Raw genomic sequence first — 22,925 nt, 5'->3', positions numbered from 1 at the left:
GACAGATTAAAAAAGGTAAATGCCCATGGATTCTAGTTAAACATGGACTTCTGTCAAAGACAGCTTCATTGAAGCATGATCTCTGATGATAAGAATTTGCTTTATTATTGATACAAACATGTAATCATTGGTGTAAACATTACAAAGGTTCTATTTCACCATGCAGTTTACTACAGAGTCCAGAACAAAACTAACAGAATGGTTTACAATTATATTACCATTCCTTCACTGTTGCTTGGTCAAAATCCTGAAACTCCTTCCCTAACAGCACTGCGGGTGCACCTACACAAAGCAGCAGTCAACCACCACTGCTCTCAAGGGCAATGAAGAGATGATCAACAAATGCTGGCTCATATCCACATTCCATCAACAAATTAAGAAAAGGCCTTTCAGGCCTTCATTCCTGTTCCCCAGCTCAACAAGATCACAGCTGATGAACATGTTAAATCCATCCTTCGCTCATGGTACCATAACCTTTGTCTGGGATAAGTTATTGATCCAAGATTTAAAGTTATTTATTGGACTTTCTGTGGAGATAGAATAACATAATTCCTTATTTCCTACACAAATATGTGCTTCATAACTTCTATCTTGAATGGCCTCATTCTAACTCCAAGGTTTACCCATGTTTGTGTTGGGGAAGGCAGTGGCACTGCAGTAAAATTTCCCAGCAATGAGTATAAATTCCATCACAGCAGTTGACGGGATTTATATTCAGTTATTAAAACCTGGAATTGAAAGCTAGGCTCAGTAAAGGTGGCCACGAAATTAGCAACTGTCTCAAAAAAATCTTGTTCACTAATGACCATTAAGGGAGGAAACATGAACATGAACTCGGGCTCTTTGGCCCCGATCCTGTTGTGTCTTTCAATAAGGCCAAGATCTGGTTGTGCCTTCTATTTCATGTTCCCACCCACCCCAAATCATTTTTACTTGCTTGTCAGCACAAATCAACCTTCCCTCAAAATGATCCAATGTCCCCTCTTGTAGTTGACCTTTCCCACCCTGGGGGACAGCCTCCGACTATCCACCCGATCTATGCCTCAATTTTTGTAGACCTCTATCAGGTTGCCCCTCAGCCTCTGTCTTTCCACTGAAAATAATCCGAGTTTATCCAACCTCTCCTCATAACTAAAACCCTCCAGGCCAGGCAACATCCTGATAAACATTCTCAGCACCGTCTCCAAAGCATCCATGCCTTTGTGGTAATGTGACACTCAGAACTGCATGCAATATTCCAAATGTGGCCTAACTAAAGTTTTGTACAGGTGTGACATAACGTTTGCCAACTTTTATATTCAAAGCCCCAGCCGATTGAGGCAAGTGTACTGTATTCTTTCTTGCCCACCTTATCCACCCATGCTGCCACTTTCAGGGATCTGTGCATCCAGATCCCTCTGTATGTCAATGCTCGAAGGGTTCAGCCATTTATTGTACAATTTGCACCTGAATCTTCCAAAATGCATTACCTCACACTTGTCCGGATTAAACTCCATCTGCCATTTCTCTGCCCAATTCTGCAATCCAACTAGATCTCCTGATCTATAAGATCACCCCTCATTCTTTTAAACTCGAACGGCAAGAGACCAGCATGTCTAACCTTTCTTTATAAGCCAACCCCAACCAAAGTGAACATTCTCTGAACTGCTTCAATGCATTTACACTGTTTCTTCAATCAGGAGACCAAATCTGTACAGTTCTCATCAGCAGTCAGTACAAATGTAGCAAAACATTCCTACTTATATACTCTAATCCCTGCTAATAGATGACAATATTCCATACGCCTTCCCAAACAACTCTTGTATCTGAAAATTAACTTGTGTATGCTTCATGTATGCTCAGAATCTCTACCTTAATTCTACAATCTCTCTCTACTAAAAAAAATTCTGTACCGCTTTCCTTCCTGCCAAAGTCCACATTTCCCCTAAATTATACATTTGCCACAGTTTTGTCCACTGTTAACCTATCTATATCCCGTTGCAGACTTGCGTCCTTTTCATAACACAAAAAGATAGAAAAGCAAGTTATCAGCAAATTTAACAAACATTCATCCCTTTACCCAGTCACTGATATAAATTATAAAACGTTGATGTTCTAGCACTGATCCCTGTAGCACACAACTGAAAATGACCCATTTATAGTGATTACTACCCATTAGCTAACCGACCATGTTGATATGTTGATATGTCCATGTTGATATGTTACCCCTTACACCCTAGGTAACATATTAACCTTTGGTGCGGCATTTATCAAGTGCCTTTAGGAAATTTACATATGACACATCTACTAGCTTCCCTTTATCCAGTTGCTTGCCACTGAACTCCAATACATTACTTTCACAAAAAAATGACAACAATGCCCAATTGCATTGATTTTCTACGTGCTCCACTGAAAACGTCCTTAGTAATAAATTCCAACATTTTCCTATGGCAGACTTAGGCTAACTGACCTGTATTTTCCTGTATTTTTGATCTGCCTCCTTTACTATATTTACTATGTTTCCATATGAAGAGATTTTTCCAGGATGCAGAGAAGTTTGGAAAGTTAAAACCAATACATCTACTATTTTAGCATCCACGTGTTTTAAAATCCAGAATGAAGTCTGTCAGGAGCTGGAGACTAGTCAGCTTTTAGTTTTAATAATGTTACCAGCAGCATTTCCCTGGTAATTATAATTGTTTGTCTGCCTCCATTCCTTTCACTTATGAATTTACAATTATTTTTTGGGGTCATTTGCAAAATTTCTGTTTGTTTCCTCTGCCATTCCCTTATTTTCCATGATAAATCCTTCACATTTACTGGAGAATCTGTCATTCTTACCTCGCCACAATACACCTGATCCAAAATAATGTGGTTGACTCCAATAACTGTCTTTTGTGACATGGCCACAATTTAGTTTAATTGGGGATGGACAAGTGACACCGATATCCAAATGCCATGCAAAAATCTTTTAAAAGAACTCCTTCACAACTACAACAAGGTTTCTAATAATTTCTCTCAAAATCCACCATTAAATCACCTATTGGCTCCCTAAACCTCAAGAAACAGAAGTCAATTTTCTACAAAGGCTACCCATAATCTATCAGGCGGCATGTGTACTGACTCTGAATGGTCTTGATGCACTAAGCCCTAATAATTCTTGAAATGACAACTCATACAGAATATTGCTGATGAAAGTGATACATGCTTCCTTAATCATTAAACAAAAACAGCATCTCTCATTAACAGACGTGGGAAAGTGAAAGCAGATTAACACAGGGATCAGATATTGTAAACTGTCAATAGAAATCAATTTGTATGCTCCACACAGGGCTCTAGTGACATTGTAGTAGTATTCTTGCCTCTGAATGAGGAGTGGGGGTAAGTCATACCTGCTCCAGGGATGAACCATAACATAGCTGTATGTTCAATACATATACTGTGTTGAAACATCAAATCAACAACCAAAAGTATCCTGTTTGGTTCATCATGTGTCAGTTAACTAAAGAGATGTCCAAAATCGACATTTCGGGCAAAAGCCCTTCATCAGGAATAAAGACAGAGAGCTTGAAGCGTGGAGAGATAAGCTAGAGGAGGGTGGGGGTGGGGATAGAGTAGCATAGAGTACAATAGGTCAGTGGGGAAGGAGATGAAGGTGATAGGTCAGGGAGGAGAGGGTGGAGTGGATAGGTGGAAAAGGAGCTGGGCAGGTCGGACAAGTCAGGGGATCGTGTTGCTGGAGGTTAGAAACTAGGATGAGGTGGGGGAAGGGGAAATGAGGAAACTGTTGAAATCCACATTGATGCCCTGGGGTTGAAGTGTTCCGAGGCGGAAGATGAGGCGTTCTTCTTCCATGCGTCTGGTGGTGAGGGAGCGGCGATGGAGGAGGCCCAGCACCTCCATATCCTCGGCAGAGTGGGAGGGGGAGTTGAAATGTTGAGCCACGGGGTGATTTGGTTGATTGGTGTCTCGGAGATGTTCCCTAAAGCGCTCTGCTAGGAGGCGCCCAGTCTCCCCAATGTAGAGGAGACCGCATCGGGAGCAACGGATACAATAAATGATATTAGTGGATGTGCAGGTAAAACTTTGATGGATGTGGAAGGCTCCTTTAGGGCCTTGGATGGAGGTGAGGGAGGAGGTGTAGGCACAGTTACAGTTCCTGCGGTGGCAGGGGAAAGTGCCAGGATGGGAGGGTTGGTCGTAGGGGGGCGTGGACCTGAGCAGGTAGTCACGGAGGGAACGGTCTTTGCGGAAGGCGGAGAGGGGTGTGGAGGGAAATATATCCCTGGTGGTGGGGTCTGTTTGGAGGTGGCGGAAATGTCGGCGGATGATTTGGCTTATGCGAAGGTTGGTAGGGTGGAAGGTGAGCACCAGGGGCGTTCTGTCCTTGTTGCAGTTGGAGGGGTTGGGTCTGAGGGCGGAGGTGCGGGATGTGGACGAGATGCGTTAGAGGGCATCTTTAACCACGTGGGAAGGGAAATTGCGGTCTCTAAAGAAGGAGGCCATCTGATGTGTTCTATGGTGGAACTGCTCCTCCTGGGAGCAGATACGGCGGAGGCATTGGGAATACGGGATAGCATTTTTGCAAGAGGTAGGGTGGGAAGCCCTTCCCACGTGGTTAAAGATGCCCTTCCAGCACCACTGATCCAGAATCTGGTTTCCAGCATCTGCAGTCATTGTTTTTACCTAAAGAGATGTCCAACCTAACTTTATTTCCCAGCTTGTAGTTTGTAAACTATGATGCTTCAAGCATATATCAAAGGAGTTTTAAAATACTACAAAAATTCATGCCTCAAACAACTTTTCAAGCAGTGACTTCAAATCCCCAACACCCTATGATTAAAAACATAGTTATCTGCCCATAACTGGACAGCACTTCCCATTCCTAATATCCATATTACAGGAACATTCCGGATAGTCACTCACTGTCCTCTCCAAAGATTTTGCTCCCCTTTATCAAAAAGATCAGGTTTCCATGTAAAGATCTAGACTCAGGATGCCAACGTGTCTGTTCAGTCCAGAGAGTCTGTCAAACTGATTCTCATTTTTGCTTCTTTCATCAGAGGTCTGTGCAAAGCTCAGAGTGAGATTCCAACACCATCCTCTCCAATATTCCCTGTGTACCCGAGTCCCGTGATTTTCATACCTATCACCCACTTCAGGGTAAAATGTACCCAGTCCTTCAGGGACTGACCATGACCATGAGAGAGGGATGTAGCTGTGACTGTCAACAGGATGGCTCAGTGGGAGTGATCTCTACAGGAGGAGCTTGAACCAGCTCCTATTATCCCAAACCTTGAAACTCATGAGAGCCATAGAGAGATACAGCATGTAAACAGATCCTTCAGTCCATGCTGACCAGATATCCCAACCCAATCTAGTCCCACCTGCCAGCACCCGGCCCATATCCCTCCAAACCCTTCCTATTCATATACCCATCCAGATGTCATTTAAATGTTGCAATTGTACCAGCCTCCACCAAAAACACCCCTTTGGGAATCTGACAGGAAACACAATCCGGGAGAAGGGTGCTCCAGCAGCCGCTTCCCCTCCAAGGAAAAGGCATCAGGAGAGCTCCGCGTCCAGGCCCCAGGCCCGAGCTCCGCGTCCAGGCCCCAGGCCCGAGCTCCGCGTCCAGGCCCCAGGCCCGAGCTCCGCGTCCAGGCCCCAGGCCCGAGCTCCGCGTCCAGGCCCCAGGCCCGAGCTCCGCGTCCAGGCCCCAGGCCCGAGCTCCGCGTCCAGGCCCCAGGCCCGAGCTCCGCGTCCAGGCCCCAGGCCCGAGCTCCGCGTCCAGGCCCCAGGCCCGAGCTCCGCGTCCAGGCCCCAGGCCCGAGCTCCGCGTCCAGGCCCCAGGCCCGAGCTCCGCGTCCAGGCCCCAGGCCCGAGCTCCGCGTCCAGGCCCCAGGCCCGAGCTCCGCGTCCAGGCCCCAGGCCCGAGCTCCGCGTCCAGGCCCCAGGCCCGAGCTCCGCGTCCAGGCCCCAGGCCCGAGCTCCGCGTCCAGGCCCCAGGCCCGAGCTCCGCGTCCAGGCCCCAGGCCCGAGCTCCGCGTCCAGGCCCCAGGCCCGAGCTCCGCGTCCAGGCCCCAGGCCCGAGCTCCGCGTCCAGGCCCCAGGCCCGAGCTCCGCGTCCAGGCTCCATGTCCAGGCTCCAGGTCCGAGCTCCAGGCCCGAGCTCCACGTCCAGGCTCCAGGCCCGAGCTCCACGTCCAGGCTCCAGGCCCGAGCTCCAGGCTCCAGGCCCGAGCTCCATGTCCAGGCTCCAGGCCCGAGCTCCATGTCCAGGCTCCAGGCCCGAGCTCCATGTCCAGGCTCCAGGCCCGAGCTCCATGTCCAGGCTCCAGGCCCGAGCTCCATGTCCAGGCTCCAGGCCCGAGCTCCATGTCCAGGCTCCAGGCCCGAGCTCCAGGCTCCAGGCCCCAGGCCCGAGCTCCAGGCTCCAGGCCCGAGCTCCATGTCCAGGCTCCAGGCCCGAGCTCCATGTCCAGGCTCCAGGCCCGAGCTCCACGTCCAGGCTCCAGGCCCGAGCTCCACGTCCAGGCTCCAGGCCCGAGCTCCACGTCCAGGCTCCAGGCCCGAGCTCCACGTCCAGGCTCCAGGCCCGAGCTCCACGTCCAGGCTCCAGGCCCGAGCTCCACGTCCAGGCCCCAGGCCCGAGCTCCATGTCCAGGCCCCAGGCCCGAGCTCCATGTCCAGGCCCCAGGCCCGAGCTCCCAGCCCCAGGCCCGAGCTCCCAGCCCCAGGCCCGAGCTCCCAGCCCCAGGCCCGAGCTCCCAGCCCCAGGCCCGAGCTCCCAGCCCCAGGCCCGAGCTCCCAGCCCCAGGCCCGAGCTCCCAGCCCCAGGCCCGAGCTCCCAGCCCCAGGCCCGAGCTCCCAGCCCCAGGCCCGAGCTCCCAGCCCCAGGCCCGAGCTCCCAGCCCCAGGCCCGAGCTCCCAGCCCCAGGCCCGAGCTCCCAGCCCCAGGCCCGAGCTCCCAGCCCCAGGCCCGAGCTCCCAGCCCCAGGCCCGAGCTCCCAGCCCCAGGCCCGAGCTCCCAGCCCCAGGCCCGAGCTCCCAGCCCCAGGCCCGAGCTCCCAGCCCCAGGCCCGAGCTCCCAGCCCCAGGCCCGAGCTCCCAGCCCCAGGCCCGAGCTCCCAGCCCCAGGCCCGAGCTCCCAGGCTCCAGGCCCGAGCTCCCAGGCTCCAGGCCCGAGCTCCCAGGCTCCAGGCCCGAGCTCCCAGGCTCCAGGCCCGAGCTCCCAGCCCCAGGCCCGAGCTCCCAGCCCCAGGCTCCAGGCCCGAGCTCCCAGCCCCAGGCTCCAGGCCCGAGCTCCCAGCCCCAGGCTCCAGGCCCGAGCTCCCAGCCCCAGGCTCCAGGCCCGAGCTCCCAGCCCCAGGCTCCAGGCCCGAGCTCCCAGCCCCAGGCTCCAGGCCCGAGCTCCCAGCCCCAGGCTCCAGGCCCGAGCTCCCAGCCCCAGGCTCCAGGCCCGAGCTCCCAGCCCCAGGCTCCAGGCCCGAGCTCCCAGCCCCAGGCTCCAGGCCCGAGCTCCCAGCCCCAGGCTCCAGGCCCGAGCTCCCAGCCCCAGGCTCCAGGCCCGAGCTCCCAGCCCCAGGCTCCAGGCCCGAGCTCCCAGCCCCAGGCTCCAGGCCCGAGCTCCCAGCCCCAGGCTCCAGGCCCGAGCTCCCAGCCCCAGGCTCCAGGCCCGAGCTCCCAGCCCCAGGCTCCAGGCCCGAGCTCCCAGCCCCAGGCTCCAGGCCCGAGCTCCCAGCCCCAGGCTCCAGGCCCGAGCTCCCAGCCCCAGGCTCCAGGCCCGAGCTCCCAGCCCCAGGCTCCAGGCCCGAGCTCCCAGCCCCAGGCTCCAGGCCCGAGCTCCCAGCCCCAGGCTCCAGGCCCGAGCTCCCAGCCCCAGGCTCCAGGCCCGAGCTCCCAGCCCCAGGCTCCAGGCCCGAGCTCCCAGCCCCAGGCTCCAGGCCCGAGCTCCCAGCCCCAGGCTCCAGGCCCGAGCTCCCAGCCCCAGGCTCCAGGCCCGAGCTCCCAGCCCCAGGCCCCAGGCCCGAGCTCCCAGCCCCAGGCTCCAGGCCCGAGCTCCCAGCCCCAGGCCCCAGGCCCGAGCTCCCAGCCCCAGGCCCAAGCTCCCAGCCCCCAGCCTCCGGCTTCTGTTTGTGAAACTTCTGCAGTGAAACACAAAGAAGGCCGAAGATTATCATCGCCATCGCCGCGGCCGGCCCCTCCTCTCACCGAGAAGCCTCTCGAAGGCCCCGCTGCCTTTCCCCATCTTCCTGCCGCTGCCGCTGCCGCTGCTCTCGGGGGTTTGTTTCTGTTTCTGTCGCAGCCGCCGCCGACCCCGGCTCCTCCACAGCCAGCTACTTCCGGTCACTCCCGGGGTCCTCCCGCAGCTGGTGGGCGCCGCTTACTGACGTCAGGCGAGCACGGACTCCCTTCGAGAACATCACAACAAAACCGATCAGTTTGAAAATAAATCACTAACTCGATAAATGACTAACTGGCGGAAAGCGGCGGTGACTCGGAGACGGAGACAGGAAGCGGCCGGTGGATGTGAAAATGTTTAAAGCGGAAAGAGTCGGGGGGCGCGCCGCTATGACGTCACGGGGATCTGTTTAATTAAAATGTTTTTAATTTTAGTTTCGGGACAATCACCAACCAACATCCCCATAAAACCATAAAGTCCGGAACTGGAGCCATGTGTCTGCTGCTGGGAGTCACTGCGGTCGGGAAGACTCTGCTGCTCAAGAGGCTGCACAATATCCTTTAACCAGAGGCTGGGCCTTCCCCCCGAGAGAAAACCAGAGATTAAAATAAACCCTGTTCAATAATTCATCCCAGAGAGAGGGGGTCTGTCTAAAACATCATCCCAGAGAGAGGGGGTCTGTCTAAAACATCATCCCAGAGAGAGGGGGTCTGTCTAAAACATCATCCCAGAGAGAGGGGGTCTGTCTAAAACATCATCCCAGAGAGAGAGAGGGGGTCTGTCTAAAACATCATCCCAGAGAGAGAGAGGGGGTCTGTCTAAAACATCATCCCAGAGAGAGAGAGGGGGTCTGTCTAAAACATCATCCCAGAGAGAGAGAGGGGGTCTGTCTAAAACATCATCCCAGAGAGAGGGGGTCTGTCTAAAACATCATCCCAGAGAGAGAGGGTCTGTCTAACACATCATCCCAGAGAGAGGGGGTCTGTCTAAAACATCATCCCAGAGAGAGAGGGTCTGTCTAACACATCATCCCAGAGAGAGGGGGTCTGTCTAAAACATCATCCCAGAGAGAGAGGGTCTGTCTAAAACATCATCCCAGAGAGAGAGGGTCTGTCTAAAACATCATCCCAGAGAGAGAGGGTCTGTCTAACACATCATCCCAGAGAGAGGGGGTCTGTCTAAAACATCATCCCAGAGAGAGGGTCTGTCTAAAACATCATCCCAGAGAGAGAGGGTCTGTCTAACACATCATCCCAGAGAGAGGGGGTCTGTCTAAAACATCATCCCAGAGAGAGAGGGTCTGTCTAAAACATCATCCCAGAGAGAGGGGGTCTGTCTAAAACATCATCCCAGAGAGAGGGGGTCTGTCTAAAACATCATCCCAGAGAGAGGGGGTCTGTCTAAAACATCATCCCAGAGAGAGAGGGTCTGTCTAACACATCATCCCAGAGAGAGAGGGTCTGTCTAAAACATCATCCCAGAGAGAGAGGGTCAGTCTAAAACATCATCCCAGAGAGAGGGGGTCTGTCTAACACATCATCCCAGAGAGAGGGGGTCTGTCTAACACATCATCCCAGAGAGAGAGGGTCTGTCTAAAACATCATCCCAGAGAGAGAGGGTCTGTCTAACACATCATCCCAGAGAGAGGGGGTCTGTCTAAAACATCATCCCAGAGAGAGACGGTCTGTCTAAAACATCATCCCAGAGAGAGAGTGTCTGTCTAAAACATCATCCCAGAGAGAGGGTCAGTCTAAAACATCATCCCAGAGAGAGGGGGTCTGTCTAAAACATCATCCCAGAGAGAGAGGGTCTGTCTAACACATCATCCCAGAGAGAGAGGGTCTGTCTAAAACATCATCCCAGAGAGAGGGGGTCTGTCTAACACATCATCCCAGAGAGAGAGGGTCTGTCTAAAACATCATCCCAGAGAGAGGGGGTCTGTCTAAAACATCATCCCAGAGAGAGAGGGTCTGTCTAAAACATCATCCCAGAGAGAGAGGGTCAGAGTAAAACATCATCCCAGAGAGAGGGGGTCTGTCTAACACATCATCCCAGAGAGAGGGGGTCTGTCTAACACATCATCCCAGAGAGAGAGGGTCTGTCTAAAACATCATCCCAGAGAGAGAGGGTCTGTCTAAAACATCATCCCAGAGAGAGGGGGTCTGTCTAAAACATCATCCCAGAGAGAGGGGGTCTGTCTAAAACATCATCCCAGAGAGAGAGGGTCTGTCTAAAACATCATCCCAGAGAGAGAGTCTGTCTAAAACATCATCCCAGAGAGAGAGGGTCTGTCTAAAACATCATCCCAGAGAGAGGGGGTCTGTCTAAAACATCATCCCAGAGAGAGGGGGTCAGTCTAAAACATCATCCCAGAGAGAGGGGGTCTGTCTAAAACATCATCCCAGAGAGAGAGGGTCTGTCTAAAACATCATCCCAGAGAGAGAGGGTCAGTCTAAAACATCATCCCAGAGAGAGAGGGTCTGTCTAAAACATCATCCCAGAGAGAGAGGGTCAGTCTAAAACATCATCACAGAGAGAGAGGGTCAGTCTAAAACATCATCCCAGAGAGAGGGGGTCTGTCTAAAACATCATCCCAGAGAGAGGGGATCTGTCTAAAACATCATCCCAGAGAGAGAGAGAGAGGGTCTGTCTAAAACATCATCCCAGTGAGAGGGGGTCTGTCTAAAACATCATCCCAGAGAGAGAGAGGACGTCTGTCTAAAACATCATCCCAGAGAGAGATGGTCTGTCTAAAACATCATACCAGAGAGAGAGAGGGTGTGTCTAAAACATTATCCCAGAGAGAGGGGGTCTGTCTAAAACATCACCCCAGAGAGAGAGAGGGTCTGTCTAAAACATCATCCCAGTGATAGGGGGTCTGTCTAAAACATCATCCCAGAGAGAGAGGGTCTGTCTAAAACATCATCACAGAGAGAGAGAGGGTCTGTCTAAAACATCATCCCAGAGAGAGAGGGTCTGTCTAAAACATCATCCTGGAGAGAGAGAGGGTCTGTCTAAAACATTATCCCAGAGAGAGGGGGTCTGTCTAAAACATCATCCCAGAGAGAGAGGGTCTGTCTAAAACATCATCCCAGAGAGAGGGAGTCTGTCTAAAACATTATCCCAGAGAGCGAGGGTCTGTCTAAAACATCATCCCAGAAAGAGAGGATCTGTTTAAAACATCATCCCAGAGAGAGAGAGAGGGTCTGTTTAAAACATTATCCCACAGAGAGAGAGCGTCTGTTTAAAACATCATGGTGCTATGAGGGAGGAGCTGGCCAAAGTTCAATGGTGCAATACCTTAGCAGGGATGACTATGGAGGAACAATGGCGGATATTTCTGTGTATAATGCAGAAGTTGCAGGATCAGTTCATTCCAAAAAGGAGGAAAGATCCTAGGAGGAGGCAGGGGCAGCCGTGGCTGACGAGGGAAGTAAAGAAACATATAAAGTTAAAAGAGAAAAAGTATAACATAGCTAAGATAAGTGGGAAAACTGAGGACTGGGAAGCTTTTAAAGAGCAACAGAGGATTACTAAGAAGGAAATATGCAGAGGAAAAATGAGGTACGAAGGTAAACTGGCCAAGAATATTAAGGCGGATAGTAAAAGCTTTTTTAGGTATGTGCAAGGCAAAAAAATGTTCAGGACAAAAATTGGGCCCTTGAAGACAGAAACAGGGGAATATATTACTAGGAACAAAGAAATGGCAGAGGAATTAAATGGGTACTTCAGATCTGTGTTCACTGGGGAAGACACAAGCAATCTCCCTGAGGTAATAGTGGCTGAAGGACCTGAACTTAAGGGAATTTATATTTGCCAGGATTTAGTGTTGGAGAGACTGTTAGGTCTGAAGGTTGATAAGTCTCCGGGGCCTGATGGTCTGCATCCCAGGGTACTGAAGGAGGTGGCTCGGGAAATCGTGGATGCGTTGGTGATTATTTTCCAGAGTTCAATAGATTCGGGGTCGGTTCCTGAGGATTGGAGGGTGGCTAATGCTATACCACTCTTTAAGAAAGGTGGGCGAGAGAAAGCAGGAAATTATAGACCAGTTAGTCTGACCTCAGTGGTGGGAAAGATGCTGGAGTCTATTATAAAGGATGAAATTACTGCACATCTGGATAGTAGTAACAGGATAGGACAGAGTCAGCATGGATTTATGAAGGGGAAATCATGCTTGACTAATCTTGAATTTTTTGAGGATGTAACTATGAAGTTGGACGAGGGAAATCCAGTAGATGTAGTTTACCTGGACTTTCAGAAAGCTTTTGATAAATTCCCACACAAGAGGTTAGTGAGTAAAATTAGGGCGCATGGTATTGGGGGCAAAGTACTAGATTGGATTGAAAATTGGTTGGCTAATAGGAAACAAAGGATAGTGTTAAATGGCTCCATTTCGGGATGGCAGGCAGTAACCAGTGGGGTACCGCAGGGATCCGTGCTGGGACCGCAGCTTTTTACAATATATGTTAATGATATAGAAGATGGTATCAGCAATAACATTAGCAGATTTGCTGATGATACAAAGCTGGGTGGCAGGGTGAAATGTGAGGAGGATGTTAGGAGATTACAGGGTGACCTGGACAGGTTAGGTGAGTGGGCAGATGCATGGCAGATGCAATTTAATGTGGATAAATATATGGTTATCCACTTTGGTAGCAAGAACAAGAAGGCAGACTACTACCTCAATGGAATCAATTTATGTAAAGGGGCAGTACAGAGAGATCTGGGTGTTCTTGTACACCAGTTGAAACTTTATTGCTGGAACAGCACAGCAGGTCAGGCAGCATCCAGGGAACAGGAGATTCGACGTTTCGGGCACAGGCCCTTCTTCAGGAATCTGGAACAGGAACAGGATACTGATTAGGAATGATCAGACATGATTATATTGAATGGCGGTGCAGGCTCGAAGGGCTGAATGGCCTACTCCTGCACCTATTGTCTATTGTCTGTTCTTGTACACCAGTCAATGAAGGCAAGCATGCAGGTACAGCAGGTAGTGAAGAAGGCTAATAGCATGCTGGCCTTCATGACAAGAAGAATTGAGTATAGAAGCAAAGAGGTGCTTCTGCAGCTGTACAGGGCCCTGGTGAGACCACACCTGGAGGACTGTGTGCAGTTCTGGTCTCCAAATTTGAGAAAAGACATTCTGGCTATTGAGGGAGTGCAGCGTAGGTTCACGAGGTCAATTCCTGGAATGGCAGGATTACCTTACACTGAAAGACTGAAGCGACTGGGCTTGTATACCCTTGAGTTTAGAAGACTGAGATGGGATCTGATTGAGACATATAAGATTATGAAAGGATTAGACACTCTGGCAGCAGGAAACATGTTTCCGCTGATGGGTGAGTGCCGAACCAGAGGACACAGCTTAAAAATACGGGGTAGACCATTTAGGACAGAGCTCAGGAGAAACTTCTTCACCCAGAGAGTAGTGGCTGTGTGGAATGCTCTGCCCCAGAGGGCAGTGCAGGCCCACTCTCTGGATTCATTTAAGAAAGAGTTGGATAGAGCTCTCAAAGATAGTGGAATCAAGGGTTATGGAGATAAGGCAGGAACAGGATACTGATTAGGAATGATCAGACATGATTATATTGAATGGCGGTGCAGGCTCGAAGGGCTGAATGGCCTACTCCTGCACCTATTGTCTATTGTCTGTCATCCCAGTGAGAGAGGGTCTGTTTAAAACATCATCCCAGAGAGAAAGGGTCTATTTAAAACATCATCCCAGAGAGAGAGAATCTGTTTAAAGCATTGTCCCAAAGGTAGAGGGAATCTTTAAAACATCATCCCAGAGGGAGAGTGGGTCTGTTTAAAACATCATCCCAGAGAGAGAGGGTCTGTCTAAAACATCATCCCAGAGAGAGAGAGGGGGTCTGTCTAAAACATCATCCCAGAGAGAGAGAGGGGGTCTGTCTAAAACATCATCCCAGAGAGAGAGAGGGTGTGTCTAAAACATCATCCCAGAGAGAGGGGGTCTGTCTAAAACATCATCCCAGAGAGAGAGAGTCTGTCTAAAACATCATCCCAGAGAGAGAGGGTGTGTCTAAAACATCATCCCAGTGAGAGGGGGGTCTGTCTAAAACATCATCCGAGAGAGAAAGGGTCTATTTAAAACATTGTCCCAGAGAGAGAGAATCTGTTTAAAGCATTGTCCCAAAGATAGAGGGAATCTTTAAAACATCATCCCAGAGGGAGAGGGTCTGTTTAAAACAATGTCCCAAACGTAGAGGGAGTCTTTAAAACATCATCCCAGAGAGAGAGAGAGTCTGTTTAAAACATCATCCCAGAGAGAGAGTCTGTTTAAAACATTGTTCCAAAGGTAGAGAGAATCTTTAAGATATCATCCCAGTGGGAGAGTGGGTCTGTCTAAAACATCATCCCAGAGAGAGAGAGTCTGTCTAAAACATCATCCCAGAGAGAGAGGGTCTGTTTAAAACATCATCCCAGAGAGAGAGGGTCTGTTTAAAACATCGTCCCAGAGAGAAAGGGTCTGTTTAAAACATCATCCCAGAGAGAGAGTCTGTTTAAAACATTGTTCCAAAGGTAGAGAGAGTCTTTAAGATATCATCCCAGTGGGAGAGTGGGTCTGTCTAAAACATCATCCCAGAGAGAGAGAGTCTGTCTAAAACATCATCCCAGAGAGAGAGGGTCTGTTTAAAACATCATCCCAGAGAGAGAGGGTCTGTTTAAAACATCGTCCCAGAGAGAAAGGGTCTGTTTAAAACATCATCCCAGAGAGAGAGAGTCTATTTAAAACATTGTTCCAAAGGTAGAGAGAGTCTTTAAGATATCATCCCAGTGGGAGAGTGGGTCTGTCTAAAACATCATCCCAGAGAGAGAGAGTCTGTCTAAAACATCATCCCAGAGAGAGAGGATCTGTCTAAAACATCATCCCAGAGAGAGAGGGTCTGTCTAAAACATCATCCCAGAGAGAGAGGGTCTGCTTAAAACATCATCTCAGAGAGAGAGGGTCTGTTTAAAACATCGTCCCAGAGAAAGGGTCTGTTTAAAACATCATCCCAGAGAGAGAGAGTCTGTTTAAAACATTGTTCCAAAGGTAGAGAGAGTCTTTAAGATATCATCCCAGTGGGAGAGTGGGTCTGTCTAAAACATCATCCCAGAGAGAGAGAGTCTGTCTAAAACATCATCCCAGAGAGAGAGGGTCTGTCTAAAACATCATCCCAGAGAGAGAGAGGGTCTGTCTAAAACATCATCCCAGAGAGAGACGGTCTGCTTAAAACATCATCTCAGAGAGAGAGGGTCTGTTTAAAACATCGTCCCAGAGAGAGGGTCAGTTTAAAACATCATCCCAGAGGAAGAAAGGGTCTGCTTAAAACATCATCCCAGATGGAGAGATGGTGTGTTTAAATCATCATCCCAGAGAGAGAGAGGGTGTGTTTAAAATATCATTCCAGAGAGAGAGGGTCTATTTAAAATATTCCAGAGAGAGAGAGGGTCTGCTTAAAACATCATCCCAGAGAGAGGGAGTCTTTAAAACATCATCCCAGAGAGAGGGAGTCTTTAAAACATCATCCCAGATAGGGAGGGTACGTTTAAAACATCATCCCGGAGAGCGCGAGGGAGAGGGTCTGTTTAAAACACCATTCCAGAGAGAGAGGGTCTGTTCAAAATATTTTCTCAGAGTCTGTCTGACTGGGATAATATTTTAAATGGACCTTTTCTCTGGGATAATATTTAAACAGACACTCTATTTAGGATGATATTTCAAACATACTGTCTCTCTGGGACAATATTTTAACAGTCTGTTTAAAATGTATGTCTATGTAAAAACCTCATTGCAGAGAGAGTCTGTTTAAAGCCAGTCTCAAGGCTGACCGTCATGATAAATGCATTCAGTCTGTTTGTGATTTTGGGTAGTATTGAGTCTGACTGTGATTTTAAATCTAATTGGTCTAACAGTGATTTTAGACATCATTAAGTCGGCAGGTCTCCTGGTGCCTATGGACAAAGTAACATATTTAGTGTTCAGGTCAGATATTATTCTTCTTTAGTAAGGAATCAGAGTAGTTCTGAAGAAGAGCCATATCAGACTCAACATTGACTCAGTCTCTCTCTCTCTCTCTCTGTCTGTGCAGATGCTGCTAGATCTGCTGAGTTCTTCCAACTTTTGTTTAACTCCCTCAATGCTGCACTGCGTGGGAGCCCAGAGTTTAGTGTTCAAGTCCCTGGAGTGGGACTAGAAGCCATAACTTCCTTTAAAAATGATGCAGTGCCTATGGTTTTAAAGGAAAGACAAATCATGTTCAAGTTTGGACTGTTGAGATACATCACAGACATGAATATTTGCAGAATATGGTATGAATTTATCTAGTTTAAAAATACATTTCATATCTTTCAATATTTTCACTTTTTGGATCTTTGACCCATTTGCACAGATGTGTTTGAAAGAAAGCAGTGAGGAACTGGGACAGCCTCCACCTACACTGCCCACGGTACTGTCAGATGGACTTCTCAATGTCTTCAATAGAAGATTTGCCACAAAGTTTTATCTGTTCTGAGTTGGAATCCTTGGAGCATCTTAAGCAACTGTCTGATTGACAATAGTGCACATTGTGACCTTTTTTTTATTCGTTCGTGCAGTGAGCATCACTGGCCAGGCCAGCATTTATTGCCCATTCCTAATTGCCCCAGAAGGCAGTTAAGAATCAACCACATTGCTGTGGGTCTGGAGTCACATGTAGGCCAGACCGAGTAAGGATGGCAGTTTCACTAATGGACATGAGTGAACAGATGAGCTTTTCTAACAATCGACAATGGATTCATGGCCATCATTAATCTCTTAATTCCATATTTTTTGTAATTGGATTCAAACTCCACCATCTGCCATGGCAGGATTCAAACCTGTGTCCCTAGAACATTACTTGGGTCTCTGGATTAATAGACCAGTGATAATACCACTAGGCCATCACCTCACCCCAATTTTGAATCTGGCACAACTTTGCCATTTCATTTCCCCATTCCCCCTTTACAGTTTGAGGGAGTTTTAACATCATACTTAGTGTTTAGATTTCTCACAGTTGTTCAATTATTAAACCAAAGATTGTAAGACACATGAGGAAATTGTACTCCTGTGTTGGCTGTAAGTATCTCAGGATCAAATAAGTTGTTAACAAATGAGTCTTGCAGTACTCTAAAGGGGCTGAGTGGCTGCCTTACATTTCCAAATGTTGTTTAGGTTAGTTAGCCCGCAAAGTATTTTTGAAATGCAGTTTTGTTGTAATGTTAGAAACATAACAGCAAATGTGTAAATTAACTGCTGGTCTTGAGATGATACCAAAGTGATCTCCCAGCTTCATGATCTTCAAGATGAAGCCCAGCACAGTCTGGATTCAGGGCCAACTGCAGACTGGAGGTTAGATGCCAGTTTGGGGTGAGTTGGAAGACCGCTGTTCTGGGGACATTATATTTCTGTATTTTCCAAGATCTTGTAACTAAAGAAGACGAACCTGGGTACCTCTGTACCGAAGATGGTGCTGTAAGTGGTGACGTATAAACATTTTGAGTAGATTTGACAATAAAGCCCATTCAATTCAAGAAGTCTTATTCCAGTAGGCACTAAAATCTGTTGTAGGCGGCCTTTGCTGGAGGAAAATGCTGGACATTAGCCAAACTCTGATTTAAACTTGTGCAAGAATGGAGCCACTGACAGTGCAGCACTCCCTACAGTGAAGTCCCAGCCCAGAGTGGAGCTTCTACAGTTTCAGTGTCGCTTCAAAACCACAGGATACTAGGGAGGGCAACACAGGCAGATCAGGTGGTGCAGTATTCACATCTGATAGACATATAGGACCAACATTTAATGTCTTGTCTGAAAGACAGCAACTTGAAAAAACTTGTCAAGCTAGTTTGAGCTGTGGCAATGACACTAGCACTACAAATTAAGGCAAAGCTGTCATTTAGATAGAGGCATTGAGACAGTTTAAGGAAGGCTTTTTTTCCTGATGATCTTACACCTTGCAAGACAGCCTGAATTTCTTCATCTTGTGGATGTCCTGCTGCAGACTGCTTTCTCATCAGGCCTGGTACCTTATAACTAAATATAATTGCATCGTGCCAGTTGAGAGCTGGTTCAGGCTGTAAGATTCTTACTTATGAAAAAATGGTTCCTTCGTCTATTCATATCCTGTACCTCAACTTCTCTCAGATGTGGCCTTAGCTGTTTCAGCTGAGTGCTGTTGTCTTTCAGGAGAAAGTAAGGACTGCAGATGCTGGAGAGCAGAGTCAAGAATGTGGTGTTGGAAAAGCACAGCCGGTCAGGCAGCATCCGAGGAGCAGAAGAATCGACGTTTCAAGCGTAAGCCCTTTATCAGGAATGAAGGGCTTATGCCCTAAACGCTGATTCCCCTTCTCCCCGGATACTGCCTGACCGGCTGTGCTTTTCCAACACCACATTCTTCGACTGCTATTGTCTTTCACACAGGTGGAGGGATTGTCTCTGCAGTGTCAGTGGTAGAGAAGAGGCCAGCTCCCTACATGAGAAACATAGACAATAAGTGCAGTAGGCTATTCGGCCCTTCGAACCTTGTGTGCAGTTTCAGCCTCTTTACCTGAGGAAGCATGTTCTGGCTCTGGAGGGAGTGCAATGAAGATTTCCCAGACTGATTCCTGGAATGGCAGGAATGACGTACAAAGAGAGACTAGATCGCTTAGGACTATGTTCACTGAAGTTTAGGAGGAGGTGGAATCGCGCACAATCCCAAACAATTCTAACAGGATTAGGCAGGCTAAACGCAGGAATGATGGGATCCAAAAACTGGGGAGTCCAGAATCAAGGGTCACATTCTAAGGATATGGGGTGGACCCTTTAGAACTGAGGAGAGGAGAATTTTTTTTCCCACCTGTGGGATTCTCTGACACAGGAAGCAGTAGAGGCCAAAACACTAAACATTTTTCATGAAGGATTTAAATATATTTATTTGGGCTAAAGAGTAAAGGGATAAAGAGGGAATAGGGTACTGTGTTGGATGATCAGCCATGATTGTATTGAATAGCATCTGCACATTACAGTTGCTGCCTTTGTCCAGTGGAAACAAGATGAGTATTATGGGATTCTGGCAGAATAAGGAGTGTGGGTAAATGGAAGGCAAGTTTCAAGTAACACCATACTTGTGCTCCAACAGCTGAGGAGGCTGGAATGGAACTTGAATAGCTTGACCTCATGGGAAAGATTACAAACCAGTGAGACTGGAAATGATATAATATTAAAACCTACTGATCTAATTTAACCGAGCATAAAGTCATTCTGAGCAGAGGGGTGCCATTTGGCCCATTTAGTTCAGGTCAGCTCCCTGTGGAGCAATTCAGTCAGTCCCCTTCCCCCACCCCCGATCTGTCCTTGTGGCCCCATACATTTAGTTCCCTCAAGTTACCATCCAGTATCCTTTTGAAATAATCAGTTATCTCCGTTTCCACTAACCTGGTAGACAGAGAGTTCCAGGTCATTGTAAAATGGTTCCATCAAATACCATCACAGAGCATGGAACTTCTGACCATGTGGAGGAGGAGGAGAAGAGGTGGGTAGCACCATTACTTTGAAACCAGTCAAGTGGGGGAAAGGAATCAAAGGTTCTGTATGTCAATGTCAGGGAAACAGGGCTGGGAGGAGGCTGCTGTGGAACATCACCATCAGCTGGTCCAGTGTGGCTGACTGACCTGTTTCTCTGCTATAAATTCTGTGCGATTGTAACTCTGATGCTGGTGATTAATACTCCCAACTGCGTCTTGAAACACAAGCTCACCATGCCAAAGAGTGTCTGATCTCATTTTTATTTATTTTCTTTTACAATCGATCTGCTTTGCCTGCAGGTGGGAACAAATTTAACTGACCTCATGATTAACAAGAGGAGAATTACCATTCGGGAACTGGGAGGCTGCATGGCCCCCATCTGGCCAAGTTACTACAGGGATTGCGAGGCTGTGATAGTGAGTATTGGCTACTTGAATCCTCACACTAGTTGACTGTTAATGGAAAGTACAAGGACTAGTTGTGTAGAGAGATAAACTGATGGCTTATTCTTGTCCAAAATTGTCCTCCTGATTTTACATCTTATTTAGAAACCTCAGATGGCAGACAGAAAAAAATCTCATGCACTAACAAACTGGCATTAACACCATGCCCTGATCTCCCTAATGGTCTGAACATTGTAAGCAGATGGGATCTTAGCTTCCTTTGTGTGTTCTCCCTGCTGTATTCATCCCCCTCCACCTGAGGACAGCCTGGGAGCTGGGCGACTGTCTGTGCAGATTGAGAGAAAGTGAGGACTGCAGATACTGGAGATCAGGGTCAAACAGTGTGCTGCTGGATAAGCACAGCAGGTCAGGCAGCATCTGAGGAGCAGGAGAATCGATGTTCAAGCATATCTCTTCATCCAAAGAGCGCATGCTCGAAATGCCGATGCACCTGTCTGTGCAGATTGCACAGTGTGCCATGCGCAATCTGAGCCGATTCTCTCTCTCTCTAACTTTCCCACTTCCCCAGACCATGTCAGTTCATTACAACAGAGACCAGGCCCAACCTGGCAACTGAAGAGCTCCAGCAAGGCTGTGAGTTGATAACCATTTTCACTGCCTCTAAAACGGTGAATGTTTTCCTCTTAGTTTGTGATCGACGCTGCAAATCCCACTCAGGTTTCCTCCTCCTGCATTCAGCTGCTCTCGGTTCTAGCTGCTGAGCCACTGCAACAGACGTCAGTTCTCATTCTCTTCAATAAAATGTGAGTATGGATAACAATAGGATGTGTCATAGAGTGTAGTCACAGCCCTAAGATCTTGCACCCAGAATATACAGTTATTACAAGAATCCCCTTTCTCTGTTACAGCTTTGATTACTTTATGCTGTCCTTTCTTGTGGTAGTTCTGGGGCACTGTTTTTCTCACACTGATTTGTTGGGGTGAATTCACACTGCAAGGGAAGTGGGATGCCACAGCCTGGTTAAAGCTGATCATCCTGAAGTTTGGGGTGATGGCTTTACTGTTGGACAGAGAAAAGGGAGCTTTATTTAATTCTAAACAGAACTTTGCCTAAACCTATAGCTGGTGCAAAAGATGGCATTACATGGGTTAGGCAGAGGGGACTGGGAAGGAGGTGCATGGTACACATCAGTGGAATGGATCAGCTGGGCTGAACGGCCTGTTTCTGTACTATAATACCAGCTATTACATCTAAACAATATTGAGTCATAAGTTAGGTCTCTTTTATATCTTTCCCCTCTCAGCCTAAGGGGCAACGTTTTCATGCAGAGGGTGGTATGTGTATGGAATGAGCTGCCAGAGGAAGTGGTGGAGGCTGGTACAATTGCAACATTTAAGAGGCATTTGGATGGGTATATGAATAGGAAGGGTTTGGAGGGACATGTACCAGGTGCTGGCAGGTGGGACTAGATTGGGTTGAGATATCTGGTCGGCATGGACGGGTTGGACTGAAGGGTCTGTTTCCGTGCTGTACATCTTAGTCATATAGATGTACAGCATGGAAACAGAACCTTCGGTCCAACCCATTCATGCCGACCAGATATCCCAACCCAATCTAGTCCCACCTGCCAGCACCCGGCCCATATCCATCTAAACCCTTCCTATTCATATACCCATCCACCTGACTTTTAAATGTTGCAATTGTACCAGCCTCCACCACTTCCTCTGGCAGCTCATTCCATACACGTATTACTGTCTGCGTGAAAAGGTTGCCCCTTAGAACTCTTTTACATCTTTCCCCTCTCATCCTAAACCTATGCCGTCTTGTTCTGGACTCCCGCATCCCAGGGGAAAACAAACCTTGTCTATTTACCCTATCCATGCCCCTCATGATTTTGTAAACCTCTATAAGGTCACCCCTCAGCCTCAGACGATCCAGGGAAAACAGCCCCAGCCTATTCAAGCTCTCCCTGTAGCTTAAATCCTCCAACCCTGGCAACATCCTTGTAAATCTTTTCTGAACTCTTTCAAGTTTCACAGCACCCTTCCAATAGGAAGGAGACCAGAATTGCATGCAGTATTCCAAAAGTGGCCTAACCAATAAAACTCAGAGCAATGGTTCAGATCGAGAGAGGTTTCCGAATATCCTTTCTGTATATCGGAGTGGAGGGGACTAAATGGAGTTTCTTTTCATTTCAGTGATCTGCCCTGCTCCATGTCGCTAGTGGAAATGAAAAGCCTGTTCAGGATGGATGATATAATTGCCTGTGCGAAACAGAACATCAGCGTGTTGGAAGTTAGTGCGTGGGACGGCAGTGGGCTGGATGAGATCTTAAAATGGCTTCACTCACATCGCAAGGGCAAACGCCTACCCTGACGATAGACAGAACCCTCCATCCCACTCACAGCAGAATAAGAAGGACCCAGAGGTAGACTGATGGCTTAGAACAGTCAACTCAAAGCAATTGGTATGAAGGAAATGACACTGCCCTTTGTAACTGGAGATGTAAATTCTAGACTGGAATTGAGAGTAGGACTTTGTGTGAGAGAAAAAGAGTGATGTATCTACACAGTGATTCGAGTTGTTGGAGTTAAGAACGGAAACAACGACGGGTTCAGCAATACAGTTATGTCAATGCAGAATCAAATGATCATCGTCTCCAGCTTCATTATAAACAATGCCAGGCTTTTGTCTAATTACACAAGGTACGACCACAATATTCTTGTGTAACTCTACCATAGCCACAAAAAAAATCAGCTCGTTCTAAAGTTCCTGTTATTAAAATCTATTTAAAACTTGCTGTGTAACGTTAGTCTATTTCTTCATATT

The 22,925-nt window shown here is 48.3% G+C and overlaps 2 protein-coding genes across 3 annotated transcripts in view; one reads left to right on the top strand and one right to left on the bottom strand.

Annotated features, from left to right (window-relative positions):
* Window positions 1-8,348, bottom strand: part of hgs (hepatocyte growth factor-regulated tyrosine kinase substrate) — a 55,279-nt gene extending 46,931 nt beyond the window's left edge. For both annotated transcript variants that reach the window (XM_043714998.2, XM_043714999.2), the window contains exon 1: window positions 8,194-8,348. In XM_043714998.2, the coding sequence (XP_043570933.1) occupies window positions 8,194-8,230 (37 nt within the window). In that variant the 5' untranslated portion in view covers window positions 8,231-8,348. The remainder of the gene's footprint in view (window positions 1-8,193) is intronic.
* Window positions 8,349-8,394: 46 nt separating this feature from the next.
* On the top strand, window positions 8,395-22,894 carry arl16 (ARF like GTPase 16). Its single transcript, XM_088000719.1, has 5 exons — window positions 8,395-8,718; window positions 16,560-16,617; window positions 19,991-20,107; window positions 20,783-20,898; window positions 22,295-22,894. The coding sequence occupies exons 1-5, from the start codon at window positions 8,657-8,659 to the stop codon at window positions 22,470-22,472; spliced, it is 531 nt and encodes a 176-aa protein (XP_087856845.1). The 5' UTR covers window positions 8,395-8,656; the 3' UTR covers window positions 22,473-22,894.
* The last annotated feature ends 31 nt before the right edge of the window (window positions 22,895-22,925 follow it).

Source organism: Chiloscyllium plagiosum, unplaced genomic scaffold (assembly GCF_037043375.1).
Source record: "Chiloscyllium plagiosum isolate Xiang-an unplaced genomic scaffold, Cpla_swu_hap1 HiC_scaffold_25, whole genome shotgun sequence".
Taxonomy (NCBI): domain Eukaryota; kingdom Metazoa; phylum Chordata; class Chondrichthyes; order Orectolobiformes; family Hemiscylliidae; genus Chiloscyllium; species Chiloscyllium plagiosum.
Note: the sequence above shows the minus strand (reverse complement) of the source record. Positions and strands in the feature narration are given on the sequence as shown.